The 16,275-nt window shown below is 38.3% G+C and overlaps 1 protein-coding gene across 1 annotated transcript in view; it reads left to right on the top strand.

Annotated features, from left to right (window-relative positions):
• Positions 1-16,275, top strand: part of LOC109401058 (RAC serine/threonine-protein kinase) — a 97,052-nt gene that overhangs the window by 48,959 nt on the left and 31,818 nt on the right. The window contains exons 2-4 of the mRNA XM_062860959.1: positions 1,695-2,607; positions 12,019-12,216; positions 12,318-12,469. Of these exons, the coding sequence (XP_062716943.1) occupies positions 2,074-2,607; positions 12,019-12,216; positions 12,318-12,469 (884 nt within the window). The 5' untranslated portion in view covers positions 1,695-2,073. The remainder of the gene's footprint in view (positions 1-1,694; positions 2,608-12,018; positions 12,217-12,317; positions 12,470-16,275) is intronic.

The following is a 16,275-nucleotide window of genomic DNA, read 5'->3' as shown; positions in this document are numbered from 1 at the left end:
CCATCTTTGCTGGATTTCCTATGCAAATGGGACAGATATACAATTCACGACAGCGTAGTTATTGAACTTCCCATGTTTTTGACTCATATTGCCTTAACTGGCAATAACTTCAAAATGGTCAAACTTATCGAAGTTTTTTTACCCTTATTCGAAAGATTATTGATTTTTTTCTCAAATGGCATCTTTGAATCGATTGGTTGAGTTAAATAACTAAGTTTTCTAGAGCAAACCTGCTAAAAATAGCGTGTTTTAATTTGTTTATGTCAATTATCTTTGAAACATGCGTAATAATTTAAAGTTCTTTCTTTGGCAAAGTTGTGGCCCCTGTTCTACTCTACAATTCGCCAAACTTCTAACTCTTATCGTTTTCTTGCAATTTTGATTTAAATGTGCGGCACAGTGTGCAAAAAAGTGCTTAACCATGACGATTGCAAATTTATGATCTGAAATGCGATGAATCAAAATTGCAAGAAAACGAGAAGAAATAGAAGTATGATGTCGAAGAACGAATTGTAGAGTGGAATAGGGGCCACAACTTTGCCAAAGAAAGAACTTTAAATTATTACGCATTTTTCAAAGATAATTGACAAAAACAAATTAAAACACACAACTTTTAAGCTATTTTCTCTAGAAAACTTAGTTATTTAACTAAACCAATGGGTTAAAAGATGCCATTTGATAGAAAATTCAATAATCTTTCGAATAAGGGTAAAAAATGCGATAAGTTTGACCATTTTAAAGTTACAGCCAGTTAAGGCAATGAGAGTCAAAAACATGGGGAGTTCAATAACCACGTAACGGTTGAGATTTGACCATATGCGTAGAACATTTTTTTTTCACCATTTATGGTCCTCTATCACCCTTTAAAAAGTTTGCACTCAGGAACCTAACACCCTGTATTTGCGGTGCATGTTAAGGACATACTTGTTAGAATCCCAAAATGGCCGCCACAATGGCCGACTTTGGTACCTACTCACGATTTCGAGCGCACAAATCTCTTAGTAAACAAAACCAGCGCACCTGATCTTTTTATTTTGAGCTTATTACAAGTGAGCAAGAACAGAATAATCTAATGCACTGTTGTTTGAAGCTTGCTTCTTGAGATTTGAGCGTTTGAAGTTCTGAGGCACTGTTGAAGCGGGATTTCAAGACGTTTGTCCTTAAGCGAAGGATGAAGCATGATCAATGAGATTTGAATTACATAATGACAACTAAAATGTCGTGTCGTTAATTGGCTCGGCAGCTTTGTTGGAAAAACACTTGTCAAGCGAATAATGGTAGTGAGTTCAAATCTCACCTAAGCTGTGGATTTTTTTTTCGGAATTTCACTAATAATTTATCCATCTTTTCATGTATATGTTGAGTTAATTTAAAACACTCCTATTTCCATGAAAGACAAGGAAATATCCATTACGAAATGATTCTAGCCTAGACCGACCGGGAGTCGAACCCGTCACGTCGCTTTTGCTGAATATCAACGCGTTTACTAGTTTTTTTTTCTTTAATGATAAATTCATTCTAAATCCAAACCATGAACAAATACATATGCTTGAAGACCCCTGCCGTAAAAACGGCTGCGTCTTTGGCTTTGTATTTGCCAACCGCTTACGTACTAATCCGGTTTCATTCAACACTTCTCTCGCATTCGCGTCAAACGATGATTTAATAAACAATATTCAATATTTGCTTTACAGATTCGAAAAACAACAACAATAACAACCGGGACACAGTCTGAGTCGGCGGCAGCAACACAGCATCAGTAACCGACGACCGTTGCGTTGTTGGTTGATTGAAACGAACGAAAGGAGAAGTTCAGTCAGGTTAGTCCTCATCGCGCCCGCGAATAGTAGGTAACGTGTGTTTTCCAAGTCCGGTGAAAGTGCACCGCGGTGCACACGCGCGAGGGCTTTGAATTAGCACCGTTGTTGAACCGTCGTCATCGTCGGAAGCGATACGACCTAATAAACCTGACATACCTCAAAATTGTGACTTTCCAAGTAACAAGGCCTGACTAGACAGAGAGAAAAACAGTGACTTGCACCAAAGTGCTACTCAGCAAGCTACCGGATCATAATGTCTTCTTCATCGGAGACCACTCAAACACCGGCTGTGCCGGTTACTCAGCCTGCGCGTGTCATCCAGCCGTCAGCAGCATTGATCGTGAAAGAAGGCTGGCTGTACAAACGGGGCGAACACATCAAAAACTGGCGCTCGCGTTACTTCATTCTACGCGATGACGGCACACTTGTCGGATACAAAAATCGTCCGGATGCATCGTTTCAAGCTGAGCCCTCGAACAACTTCACCGTGCGGGGCTGCCAGATCATGTCCGTGGATAGACCCCGCCCGTTTACCTTCATCATCCGCGGTCTTCAGTGGACAACCGTAATCGAACGGATGTTCCACGTGGAGGAAGAGCGAGAACGCCAAGAGTGGGTTGAAGCTATCCGCAGCGTGGCCAATCGTCTTACGGAAGCGGAAGCCTACCAGGGATCGCAGTCAAACGAGGATGTGGAGATGGCATCGATTGCCGAGGACGAACTGTTGACCGAAAAGTTCTCGGTGCAGGGCACATCTACGGGCAAAATAAGCGGCAGAAAGAAAGTGGTGAGTATTTATGAATAACTACATATATCGAACCCAACACATATAAGCGTAACTGGCAAAAGTCGTTTTTTTTGTTCCCGGGTTAGGATCAGGGTTGCCACTACATTTTTGAACTTATCTGGCAAGTCCGCAATAAAAAATCTGGCAAAATCTGGCACTACACGTTGCTAAGAAAATCCTCAACTTTGATCAAATTTGTACTGAATTTATGATTTGAATAATAAAGCTGTGTTCAGTTCAATAATATTTGTTTTATTAGAATGGAATGCCTTTAAAACAATTTCATATGTAGTATGATAAAAATTATTATCAGTAGTTCAAAATCATCTTAAATTTTGTATAGTGTTCAAGGTGCAAAATGTTTACAGTTATTGAGAAAGAACAGAGCTAACTGGACTATTTCTGCATTGAATATTCAAAGCAAAAATACATTGCCGTTTCCCCTCTTCGTCAACTCAGTCATTTTAGTCAATAATACGGAGTCGAACAAGAATAATTCACGAGTATATGTAGCTACAATTTCCACCAAACCAACTAAACAGTATACAAGCTGTGTAACCTTGGGGCAAGACACTGTGCTGGAGAGTACATTTTCCTTCACAGAGTTGCTCAGAATTCCTCCGGATTGCTCCCGTATTTGCTTGGGTGTTGCCTGATTCATCGCAAAATCAAAACAATATTGCCCGATATCTCACCTTTCTTGCAGTTTTAGGGGTGTTTTTCAACAAATTTCGTCGATCATTGGTGAAAAGAGTTACTCAGAATTTCCCAGAGTTACTCTTGTTTGCACAGTGTCTTGCCCCTCGTGTGTAACCCATATTTCTTCAAATGTATCAAAAATGCAAATGTAATTTTGTACTTAGATAACATAATTACAAATATTCTCTAAATCTTATTCAGCTGAAACACGAGAACCGACAATAATTATCGATGATTATTTGAATTTGCAAGAAAATTAACGAGTTTTCGGCAAACAGATTAAGATAAAAGACGCCGAATTGCTCAAAATTGCTAGATCACTAAGATAATATTTAAAAACACCAAGGAGGAGTTGCGTTGATAAATACTCTGGCTTGAAATAAAAAATCTGGCAAAATCAATGGTTTCTCTTTTTGTCTTTTTGCCACCTAAAAATCTGGCAGCGCCAGATAAATCTGGCATAATGGCAACCCTGGTTAGGATTGAAAGATCTCTAAAATGTAGTTTCTCTGACCAAGTTTTTGAACAGATTTTGAAGCGGATGTGAGTGACTAATTTGTCGATTTTAAGCTGAGCATATGTATGATTTGGTTTAACCCTTTCCCGCCCATGGTGTCTGTAGAGCACCATAACTTTGAACCCTTGAATCTCTGAAATTAAAGAAGTTTTTTGAATGTTTTCAATAGTAAATCATTATTTTACATGTTCTTCTTTATTCTATGGCATTATATTAGGAAGGCGCACACAAATTCGATATTTTTGTTAAAGAAATTTGCCACGAAAATATATTTCTTCGACAGAAAAATAATGACAAACTTTCACGACTTAACTAATGACATAGTTATCATCATGGAATGAAATAAAAATAGTTTCCTAACACATTTACTATTCATTAGCGTAGTTAAACTTTGAAGAGAACGGAAGAACGGAAACATGTAAGTAAACCCTTAATTTGATGCAATATGAATGGTGCACATATGCACCACTAGGCATATGGCGTGCAAAAAACAAATAATTTTTCAATGTATTCGTTATTTGCATTCCAATCTAGCATTGTGAGGGCGTAGAAGTTCATAGTTTTTGGAAACAACTTGTCTCTAATCGTAATGGATTTGTAGACAAGTGGTTCGGAAAGTGATTTTTACGAATTATCAAATAACGAATCATCCGCTTTTGACGTATTTATCAAGAAAAATGATGGAATAAAGTTCTCCAAACGCCTGGTGGTGCTCCAGAGCACCACCTCAGATTTGAGTTCTAATAGCCTTGGACAATATTTTATGCAAAGAGAATAAGATTTTGTTCTACCATTTTGAGCAAAAGTAATAAAAAATATTTTTAAACACAAAATATTTTTAAACAGCAAGCTTTCAGGAACATTTTTAACTTTATTTTTACGATGATTAAACAAATACGAAAATACAAATAGTTTCGAGATATACGAACATGATTTTTTTCTAATACTATGCGACACCTAGTTTGTAGCTGCCGAAACATGGTCTTTCTTGATCCTCTGAACAACTTTGCAGAAGACGGTAAGCTGCTAGCTAAATATTCAGGATTTAGAGATACAAAAGCTTGCACGTTTTAGACACTAGCGCCGCCTAGCCACCGAATTCCCCCCCCCCCTCCCCCCCGGGACCTGAACTGGTAGTGCAATCCGTAAAAGGCTCAATTCGCAGCTGCAACAATCCTTCTGGCTTCACGAAAAACGTCAGTGTCACATGTCACAAATGTTCCAAGATAAAAAAAAAATTCCAAAAACCTCAAACACATCACTACCTCAAACCTGGCACCGCAAGGCCTGTATGTGTCTCTACCCGCAATCATGTACTTCGTTTAGGTTTTCAAGCCTATCCTCGTTGTTTCCCTATTCAGTGGAGCATAAGCTTCCTACATTCCACTCTCTACGATCGATGTCGATGAGATCAATATTAGCGTGGGACACAAAAAGACATTTTACTCCTGTATACTTTTTGAGTTCCATTTTGGCCCCATATCATGTGTGCAAAATTTTAGCTCAATCGCAGAAACTAGATTTTAGCGCCAGCAGTTTTAAGTTTTAATACGATTTACTATGGAGAAAATCCCTTTTTCAAAGAAAAATCGCCACAGATTGCCCCTTAACCCTTAAAAATATGTCGATGAATGATTTCGGTTGGAAATTTTACGAGGAACAAACCATTTAAATAATAAAATCTCGTCGATTTATCGATCGGTAATAACTTAATAACTTTTTCCACGAATGTCGCATCACTTTGCGGTCTTCGGAGGTCTGGTTCCTCGTGAAGTTATCTACAGAAATCAGTCGTTGATCATTTTTAGGGATCGATGGGTGACCTCAAGCGATTTTTCTTTGAAGAAGTAAATTTTCCCCATAGTAAATCGTATGAAAAATTAAGAAAGGCTGTCGCTAAAATATACCCAGGTAACCAATAAGCATTTCATTAAGTCGTATTTCTGTTTTATATCTGCATTCGACCTGCTTGCTGCCGTATGAAAGCATTTCGACTGATAAACTGTCCTATATTTGCAATTGAAATGCTTTAAAACATGATAGCAGTTATGTAGCATTTCAGATGCACGGTATTTTTTTGATCAACAAGCAGCATAACTGCATACATAATTGCCATAAAACTGCTAAGTAAGATGAGTGATGCTAGACCCACAACACATTTCCACTTTTTTATTTACGTGCCCCAGCTGTAGATGCCATAATCATTCGATGTCCTGTCGTTTGTAGAGTAGCAATAAACAAAACAATGGGAAAAACATGCTTTGGCAAATAAATGCCATGGTTTTGGTTACTTTCCAATGCCTGATTTAATTATCAGCACATGTCAAATCTAACACCGCAAATCTAACGAAGTAACTACCGGTGTAACATTCAAGCTTTAAATTGATCAAAAAACCAACGCACATTATCTAATCATCTATAGCTTACATCGTAGCGTGGTTCAGCACCATCGTCAACCCGAGGATCGAGGGATCAAAACACAGTTTCACCGAAATTAGCAAAAAAAAAAACAACAACAACAACATTTCAAAACGTGCCTCCAAGCCAAAGTTGCACTCCAAAGTTGCACAGCAGAGTGAGGATATAAATAGAAGAGAAAGGGAAGTCGTAAAATGGGCAGGGTGCAATATTTTGTTTTTATTTTTGACAATCTGTGGGATAGGAAATTTAAGCATTTAATCATCCGTATATTGGGCCAAAAACTCCATTTAGCTAGCACTTATGGCGCATATACGGCAAAATAGCATTTAACGACCTGCTGTAAAGGCGTATATAGTGCCGAGTTAATGCCATTATAACTGCTTATTGGTTACCTGGGTAGTTTCTTCGATCGATCTGAAATTTTGCACAGTTGATATGGGACCAAAATGGAACTCAAAAAGTATACAGGAGTTGGAGTTTTTCCATTTTTTATATTTTCCCATATGAACCGTGTACCAATATTGTCCGCAAAGCCGAGGAGCAGCTGCGATCGTGTGATGATAGTGCTATTCCTCTGTACGACTGTCCTTCGAGTGCAATGTTGAACAGTAAAAAGCACAACCCTGCTTTAAGTTGAAACATCAAGAAATCCCATGGCAAATTTTGCATACAAACTTTAGAAGCACAAATATAACAAACAAAGCATCGAACCAAACCGCATTTGTTTATCCTGGCTTTGCTCACTTGCAAGGAGAGGCAACTTTTTCAAATCGAGTGCATTTGTTTACGAATTTTCAAGATTGGTGCTCTTGAAAACGTGAGTAGGGGACCAAGTCGGTCATTGTGTCAGCCATATTTGTATTCTCTGATGTTTAATGCATCCCGGAATTTGTATAGGATCATCAGCGGGTTAAACATTTGATCCGTTGTTTATCTGCCCTCACGAAAACAACCCTGGTATTCGCCCTTCCATTAAACTTACTATTTTTCAGCTCCTTAAGGGCATTCTTAATGTATCCAGTTCTCGTGGTCCCACTGCGCTGCTTGACCGTTATCAACTTTTATCAAAGAATAATAATATCAAGAATGCCCACTCCGTTGATGCTCGGGGGAATACTCTCGCAGCGCTATCAGTGGATGAAAGTTCAATCTTCATGGGGTAGTGTGTGTTACTGCCTATATGCGGATAGCAAAACATACGTACACCACTTTCTCGTATTACAACTCACGAACACTATTACAGATAGCTTCCATCTTGATACGCTTAGAGAGTGCCACTTGTTTTGTCGCTTGACGTTTACATAGAAAACGACAAGAAAGGGCATTCTTTCTAATCTTTCTGTTTTTGTTCTTTGCTTTTATGTTAATCCTGTTTCTGATTGGCATCATTGTTTTGTCTGTCAGAAAATTCCCTTCCCGGTGATTTCACATGGCTGGTAATAGCATACACTGAGGATACTGCAACTACGAAAATCATAAGAATCAACTATGATTTTTTGCCACAAGAATTTCTAGCAAAAATCATAGTTACGAACTATGATTTTGGTTTCAAAGCGCCAACTATTATTGTCATACTGTTACTGTATAAATTTCATAACACTCACGTATGAAAATCATACCGATAACGTATAAAAACTGAAACTATGTCTTATGACTATCATACATATTTTGAATACTTTGCACAAATTTAAAAAAAATCGCAACCTGGAATCGAACCAGGAACGTCAAGGTTGGCGAGTGCGTGCTTTACTCATTCGCCCATCGACGCTTCGGAAGTTGAAGTGGTTAGAAGCCAATAAAACGTTTTGTTTTTTTTTTAACATTGTTTCATAACACATCTATTGATTTTCATACGATGCTTCTTATGAAATTTTTCATACGACAAGTCCTATGGATTTCGCTTTTCAATGTATGAAAAGCATACGAGAACTATGAAATGATGTAAAAAATAAAATTACTGATTCATAAGATGTAAACAAAACTATGAAAAACATACAAACAGTATCCTCAGTGTAGTTATGAGCCGTTCGCATTGAAAATAGCATACGCGTATCGTTCATAAGGAAACGTCCATAAATTACGTCACGCAAAAATGCCCATTTTAAAGCCCACCCCCACCCCTCCTATGTCACACTTTTTGTGTGAGACCTCTGAAATTTTTGTATGGGTTGTCACACTTTGCTGAACTCCTGACGTGACGTAATTAATGGAAGTTCCCTGACTATGCTTTCCTGTGCTTAAGATATCACTCCCTCTTTGTGCTGACGTTTCTTGCTGCGGCGGATTTGTTTTTCTTATGATCTTGCCACCCTGTAGCGTAGGCCGTCCCTATTTTTGCAAAAGTTGGAAAAGTTCGAAGTTCAATATTGCAAGGCGCTGTCCATAAACTACGAAGACTCATTTTTGGCTATCTCAGACCTCTCCATCCCCCCTCGAAATTTGTATGGACCGTAGACTTTGGCCAGACCAACCCCCCTCCCCCCTCCCACCCGTCCCCCCTAAGTGTACGAAGTTTATGGACAGGCTCCAAAACGATCGTTTTAGCTAAAAAAAAGAACATCATGTTAAAATTTGTGGCCAAAATAGAAATCAAAGTTGAGATTATGGCCAAAACTGACGCAATGCTTCTATTTTGGCTAGGGACACTTTTAATGCAAAAATCAAGTAAGCATGTGGCTCCCATTTTCATCCCACGAAAAACAAAGGATTGACTGTTTGTTTTGTTTCTTATTTTTGTATTTTTTTGTTGAAAGTAAGCACGCATCAAAACAAAAAGAACGGAATTAATCGATGCCGTACTCGCTTGTTTTCGAATAGGATGCATGATATGCGAGAGTGAGATTACTGATGGAACTCATACCGTAGCTAAATTTCTGCATTTTTCCTACAAATTATAGATGAAACCTTTCATTTGATACGTTGGTAGTTTTCATCGGACTATTGGCTATTTTGATAAAAAAAATATTTCCCTTATACTGGCCAAAATTGGCGCCCGTGCCTTACAGAGAAAATGGTGAGCCGAAAAACAGCAAGTAGAGTTGTCTTGTAATCCAGCGCGTCACTTAGCCATGATTTTTCTCGATTTTTTCCTACCATGATCCAAGGGTTCTCCTTTTCTTGGTTCGGTTAGCTCCTACACTTCTTAGGGTTGACCTCTTGAGGCTTCCTTGGTTTCCTTGAACATTGCGTGTTTTATAACCGGCTTCGGGCCCTCACAATCCTTAATCCGGCCTGGATCCGGGTCAGCGGAGTGTTCACCTGAACCTACTTCTACCCAGTTAGTTTCCTTAGCTGGTTTGGTTACATGTCGGGAATATACTTTACTTACTTCCTTAGGTATATCTGAGGCGATGCAGCATTTTATACTTAGCCCCTGTATGTCATAATAGTCGCTGTTTGAGTCGCACCTTCTTGGTGACCAGAACTTTCGGGACGTACCGTGAACCGGGGTCAAATTGATCAGCGGGGTGAAATTGATCATTCGAGTACTACATTGTAATTCCATACTAGGAACCTCTAAACGTCATAATGATCATAAACTTCTTACCTCATCTAATTCATAGGTGTCTACAGATGAGTGTAAACTTTTACATTATTAGAAAAAAGTTAGTTTTGTCTTATTTTTAAAGGAATTTTCCATGTGTTTCTCACTTAGCTGAAATCATTACTACTAAACAATCGATTGCCACTAGGGCTTCGCGTAAATTTTTTGTTTTTAACATTCTTGTGGAGCCTTGATTGTGAAGTAATGTAGCTATTCTGAACATGAATAGGTTAAAAAAAATCATTTTTTGGAATAGTCATTTATCATGATAGAAATCACTTATTTCACAGAAAATTGTCTACCTTTAGGCATTTATGGCTAGTTTCCACTTCGTACGTACTGTGCAAAAAGATAGGACAAGTAATGGTCAAGTAATGATTCCGCTTCAAAATTATTTATGCAGTTCGCAGATGGCAAGTAAGGAAAAAGTGTAACACTCGTAACGCCTCCCGTGCGAATCAAATGGAGCTGTCACTTTTCCGTACGGAAAAATAGTCCGTGCTATTATTCCGTAAGGAAAAGTAACGTTTCTCCCCATACTGGATCAGTTGTCAAAATTACTTGCGGAAAAAGGTGGAATTTTACTTGAGCGCTTTACGTGGCAACAGGAAACTTAGCTGTAGGAGGTAATTTCAAAATTTAAATTTGCATTTTGACAGTCAAATTCACTGGTTGTAAGAGTTTTGATACGTTATTCGTGTTTTGAAGAGCAAAATTAAGCGAAGAAGGCAATTTTCCTTTCTAACCGATGTTTAATTATGTGCTGATCAATTCCGCCCCAAAGTGGTATTTTCATGTATTGATTTTTGGAGTTAATTAACTTTAAGTTTGAATTTGTTGAGCAAAATTCTGTCACATGGTTTCATGGAGATCTACCAGGTATCGATTTTACAGAATTTTTTTTGGCAATAATTGAATTGCTGCAAATGTTATCCGCAAAAGTAGTTTTAAAGTGATCAATTTGACCCCGGATTACGGTACCTCTTCAATCTAGCTGATGCTAGAAAGACAACAGTGCCAAGACTGCATTACCAGCTAAACACACAACTCTTAGCTGAAAGTCTTTGTCATCGACTGACCCGTAAAAGCATGAGGTAAGAACTTGTGAGGGCCAGAGCTATATTGTAGCTACAACTGCGGACGGCCTATCATGTTGTTATTCATGCTAAAGGCTCAATTTCGAAAGTATCTGTAGGTCGACACTTGAAGATCTCAACTTTGTAGTTTTTGCTTGATCTGTAAGGATAGTTCATAAACCACGTAGACCAGCCGCCCCTCCCCCTTGTAGACTTTACAAAACTTTAAAAATGGAGCGTAAATTTTTTTTTGACATACCCATCTGCCGTATTTTTCTTAAAATAGGGTAAAAGCACTAGACTTCGCCACTGCTCTAGTCTTCGCCCCCTCCATACAAATGTCATTTTTTATGTATGAAGTGGCGAAGATTAGTGCAGAATTTTAGGGGGGGGGGGGGGTCGAAGTCTAGTGTTTTTGCCCTACTAGCATGTTTCTTGAGAGAGGAATGTTGAGGAATTTGGGAAATATTATCGCTTGATTCTAACGTTTGAAATCTGTGTCCATGATCGTGTAGAGGGTTTTGAATTACTGGGGCACCCGTGCCAATTCCCGGCACCTCACAGCAAAACAAACCAAAATATCACTTGCCGTATATTTTCCAAACGCACTTTCGTAGGTAATCATCTCCCGCAACGGGATCCACAGTCAATAGTCAATGAGCTATACGTTCACTCTGAAGCCGCACAAATGCTCAAAACAACTATTACACGCAGACGAGTGCACTTGGTCAGCACGAAAATGGGTGCCGAAGTGATTTCCCATTTGATTTTGCCGGAAGTTCGGCACTGGTGCCGGGAATTGGCGCTGGACCGGGTGTATCAACTCGTTCAAACTCAACTTTTCGGCAGAAAATCTGCACAACAATCACTGTTAACAACAAGTTCTTGCAATAAGGTATCTGATTCAGATGGAAGAAGTGGACGAAAACGGTCGTTTCGTTGTGAATTTAGCTAATGCATTATTTTGGTTACCTGTAGTGCCGAAAATGGGGTCAAAAACCCTACCTAGTCTCTTGCATTTCAAAAAACTGTGGCTTAACAAGCGCAACAACTATTTTCAATACATATTTGTACTTATCCAGTTATTGCCAGCATATAGGTTCAACTCATTATTGTTATCACTAACTCTCCTTCCCATTTTATCCATCCATCAGACTCTGGAGAATTTCGAGTTCTTGAAGGTTCTCGGAAAGGGCACCTTCGGCAAGGTAATTCTGTGTCGCGAGAAAACCACCGCCAAGCTGTACGCTATCAAAATCCTCAAGAAGGAGGTCATTGTCCAGAAGGACGAAGTTGCTCACACGATGGCGGAAAATCGCGTACTCAAAAAGACCAACCACCCGTTCCTGATAGTAAGTTTCAACCGTGTAGTCAAAAACTTGCGGATATTGTGGAATAATACTGACCGATTGGTGTTTTTTTCTTGTTTCTGTTTCTCCCTCACAATGTTCAGTCTTTGAAGTATTCCTTTCAAACGGTAGATCGTCTGTGCTTCGTTATGCAGTACGTCAACGGTGGGGAACTATTCTTCCATCTGAGTCGTGAACGCGTCTTCTCCGAGGATAGAACCAGATTCTACGGCGCGGAAATCATATCGGCACTTGGGTAAGTACCTTTCAAAATGTAGAATAGTACTTTTTACTTTGAAGGAGATAGACTTTATTTTGTATTGGTAATAATTTGTTAGTTGATCCAACATCTATCCAACATATGGTCAAATCTTATCCGTTACGTAGTTATTGAACTTTCCATGCTTTTGATTATTATTGCCTTAACTGGACATAACTTTAAAATAGTCAAACTTATGGCAGTTTTTTTACCCTTTTTCGAAAGATTATTGAATTTTCTATCAAATGGCATTTTTGAATCGATTGGTTTAGTTAGATAATTAAGTTTTCTAGAGCAAATAGCTCAGAAGTAATGTGTTTTAATTTGTTTTTGTCAATTATCTTTAAAAAATGCATAATAATTCAAAATTCTTTCTTAGGTAAAGTTGTGGCCTCTGTTCCACTCTACAATTCGTTCTTTGACTCCAAACTTCTAGCTCTTATCGTGTTCTTGCAATTTCGATTCAAATGTGCGGCACAGTGCGCAAAAAAGTGCTTACCTTGACAATTCTTAATTTATAAGCTGAAATGCGATGTTTAACCCTCTAATACCCAACCCCGCCTTTAGACGGGGTTTGAGCATTTTTGTAATTTTTGTTTCATGGAAAATCAAAATTTTTATATTTTTGGCTGATATTTAGGACTGTTTTGTATATCTCAAAATTGTTTTTGATGTATTTTAAAGCGTATTTACATTTTTTAAAAATCATTGAAAAAATGATGTTTTAGTCACCTTTTACAAGTCATTGTTTATTTTGTATTGAATCGCTACAATTAACGTATTTTAAATTTTTCCCATATCATTCTACCCTAGTTTAATAGTTTAAGGGAATCAAATACACTCTAAAATTATTTTTCTTAAAATTACACGGAAATACAATTTTCTATGAAAAAAAAATAAAAATAAAAATATTTTAACAGTTATCATAAAATCTCAAAATGTTTTCATCACAAAAAATCCGTACCCTAAAAAGGCTTCCAGGCAAAATATAAAAGTGTGGGGATGTTCAAAAATAAAAATTAGAAAAATCAAAAACTGAAATTCACAAAATCGAGAATTAAAAAGAATCATCTTCCAAATCATGTTTAAATCGATTTAAGATGACGAAAAATGATATTTAGATAAAAATAAAAAATTTGGGTATTAGAGGGTTGAATCAAAATTGCAAGAAGACGATTAGAGATAGAAGTTTGATGTCAAAGAACGAACTGTAGAATGAAACAGGGACCACAACTTTGCCTAAGAAAGAATTTTAAATTATTACGCATTTTTCAAAAATAATTGACAAAAACAAATTAGAACACTTTTGTGCTGTTTGCTCTAGAAAACTTGGTTGTTTAACTAAACCAACCAATTCAAAGATGATATTTGATAGAAAATTCAATAATCTTTCGAATAAGGGACAAAAAACTGTGATAAGTTTGACCATTTTAAAGTTATAGTTAGTTAAGGCAATAATAATCAAAAACATGAAAAGTTCAATAACTACGTAACGGTTAAGATTTCACGTAAAACATTTTTTTTTCACCATTTGTGGTCCTCTATCGCCCTTTAAAAAGTTTGCACTCAGGAACCTAACACTTTGTATACTGTATTGTTTTGATTAAATTGAAAATTTTGTACCGTTTCTGGTACTTTGTTGAACCTAGATTCATTTAATGAAATCTACCTGTCCTGTCTACCATACCTGTCAAAATCAGGGAATTAATTTCCATAAGTGAGTAAACACTCTATTTTTAACAGCAACTACAACGCCAGATGGACTTATGTGGTTTCTCGAACGAAGTAATTCACATATTTTGCATGCGCCGCGATGCACTGGATTTACTACTGGAAAATTCCCAGAAGCGGTAAAGTACCAAAGTGCAGCTTGGATTTCATATGCGACGAGCGAAAATATTTATTATCGGGTGACTAATTTGTTTTCAACCTCCACGTTCCGTTGTTTTTCTGTCCTAAATTTGCCAATCACCTGCGAAAAAAAAACATTGACATACTGGTGGCTGAGACTTAGCCATCAATGCCAAAGCCGTGCACGCGCTGCCACCCCCTGCCACCTATGTACCTGCGGAGATACCTTTTCGCACGATGCAAAACGGAAAAGAATGCAATAACCCCAACTCCGCGGTGCGGCGGCGTGTATGACTCAATCAGCCGAAGGTCCAAAACAACATAGGCTGATGCAGTGCGGTGGCGGCGCGACGGTGAGTGCATCAGCCAGCGCAGCAGCATGTTTTGCTTTTGCTTGCCGCCGCCATGTGCGCAGAGATCTCTCCAGTTACGCCGAATCAACTTGTTGTGGGAGGCTGCTTGAGAAGAGTTTGTTTTTGTTGTTGGCCATTTATCACATTGTTGGAAATTATAAAAATAAACAAATGTAATGAAACTGTTTTTGGATGATCTTGTTTTTCCAAGATTCGCATTGGAATGATTAATAGTCTCTGGGTAAAATGACGTTGTTTCCAACAATTTGGAGCAGTAGCTACTTGTTACTTGTTGGTAAAATCGCTTCTAGTCTCCCTAAACATTGGATGCTCGTCGTAGATCCTTTTGAACCACAAACAACTATCGTGTGCGTGGCATGCCTCTACCTAGTTTTCTACTTACTTACTATTTTCAGTCCTGAACACCCATGGTGGTGCAAAGGGCCGAATTGCAGGCCTGGTAGTGAGTCACTATTTAGAATAGAGTTAATAAACTATAGAGGACGAATGTCGCTGGTATTCCCTTTGTTCTCGCTCGGAAACATGTCGGGTATCTATCTGTCAAACTGCATACTTTTTCGCTTTGACACTTATATCCCTGCCTATTTCCGCCAGCAAGAGATGTTGCGGCGACGACGCCAGCGACATTCTTCCTCTATAGTTTATTAGCTCTATTCTATTTAGTGACTTAGTCACTATTTTCGGGTCAGTCACTAAAAAGTCACTATTTTCAAGATGTTTAAACTAAAGTCACCTTTTCTGTTGAAAAGTCACTATTTTATACTATTTTTAATGTTTTGTGGAAAATGATAATCTAGTCAACAAGAAAAATAAGATTCGGAGTGATAAAAAGTGCAAACCACGTATTGTGCTACTGGAGACAATTATATGTTTAGTAGCTGTGCTAGCAAATTCATCAATCGCCTATGTTGAGTGACTGATTTGATTCGTAGTATTGTTAAGTTTAGTTAGGTGTCTTTATTAGATACATTAGAACCTCTTTTTATGCACATGGTTGGGACTGCATAAATTAAAAATGTACATAAATTAAAAAAGGCATAAAAAGAGGGAAATTTATGCATAAATTAAGTTTGGGCTTTAATTAGAAAAGCTAGTTTGCGAGAACAGATCTTGCTCCTGGGCAGTTAAGGTGGGGCTAAGGGGGTTTCCAGAATGTTCCCAGAGAGCCCAAAAAGGGAGTTCCAAGGGGCTTCAGGGGCGTTTTAAGGGGTTGTTTCGGGGGATTTGAGGAGCCTTACAAGGGTGTTCTGTCAAGATTTTTTAGTGTTTTTATGGGATTACGGAGAATTCTGGGGTATTTAAGGTATTTCAGAGTTTGCTCTGAAACTTCCTGAAATGCCCCAAAAATCCCCCTTGAACCCCCCGGGGTCCCCATGTAATGCACCTGAGAGGCTTCGAAACCCCTGAGAACTTCTCCGTAACGCTTCCGTAACGCCTCTGAATCCCCCGAAAATACTCCGAAACGTCTTGATATGCCTCCAAAATCCCTTTTAAATCCCCTCGCACCCCATGTAATGCACCTGAGACGTTTCGAACCCCGGAAACTTCTCCGTAACGCTTCCGTAACGCCTCTGAATC

Source organism: Aedes albopictus, chromosome 3 (genome assembly GCF_035046485.1).
Source record: "Aedes albopictus strain Foshan chromosome 3, AalbF5, whole genome shotgun sequence".
Lineage (NCBI taxonomy): Eukaryota > Metazoa > Arthropoda > Insecta > Diptera > Culicidae > Aedes > Aedes albopictus.
This window is presented reverse-complemented; position numbering and strand designations above follow the sequence as displayed.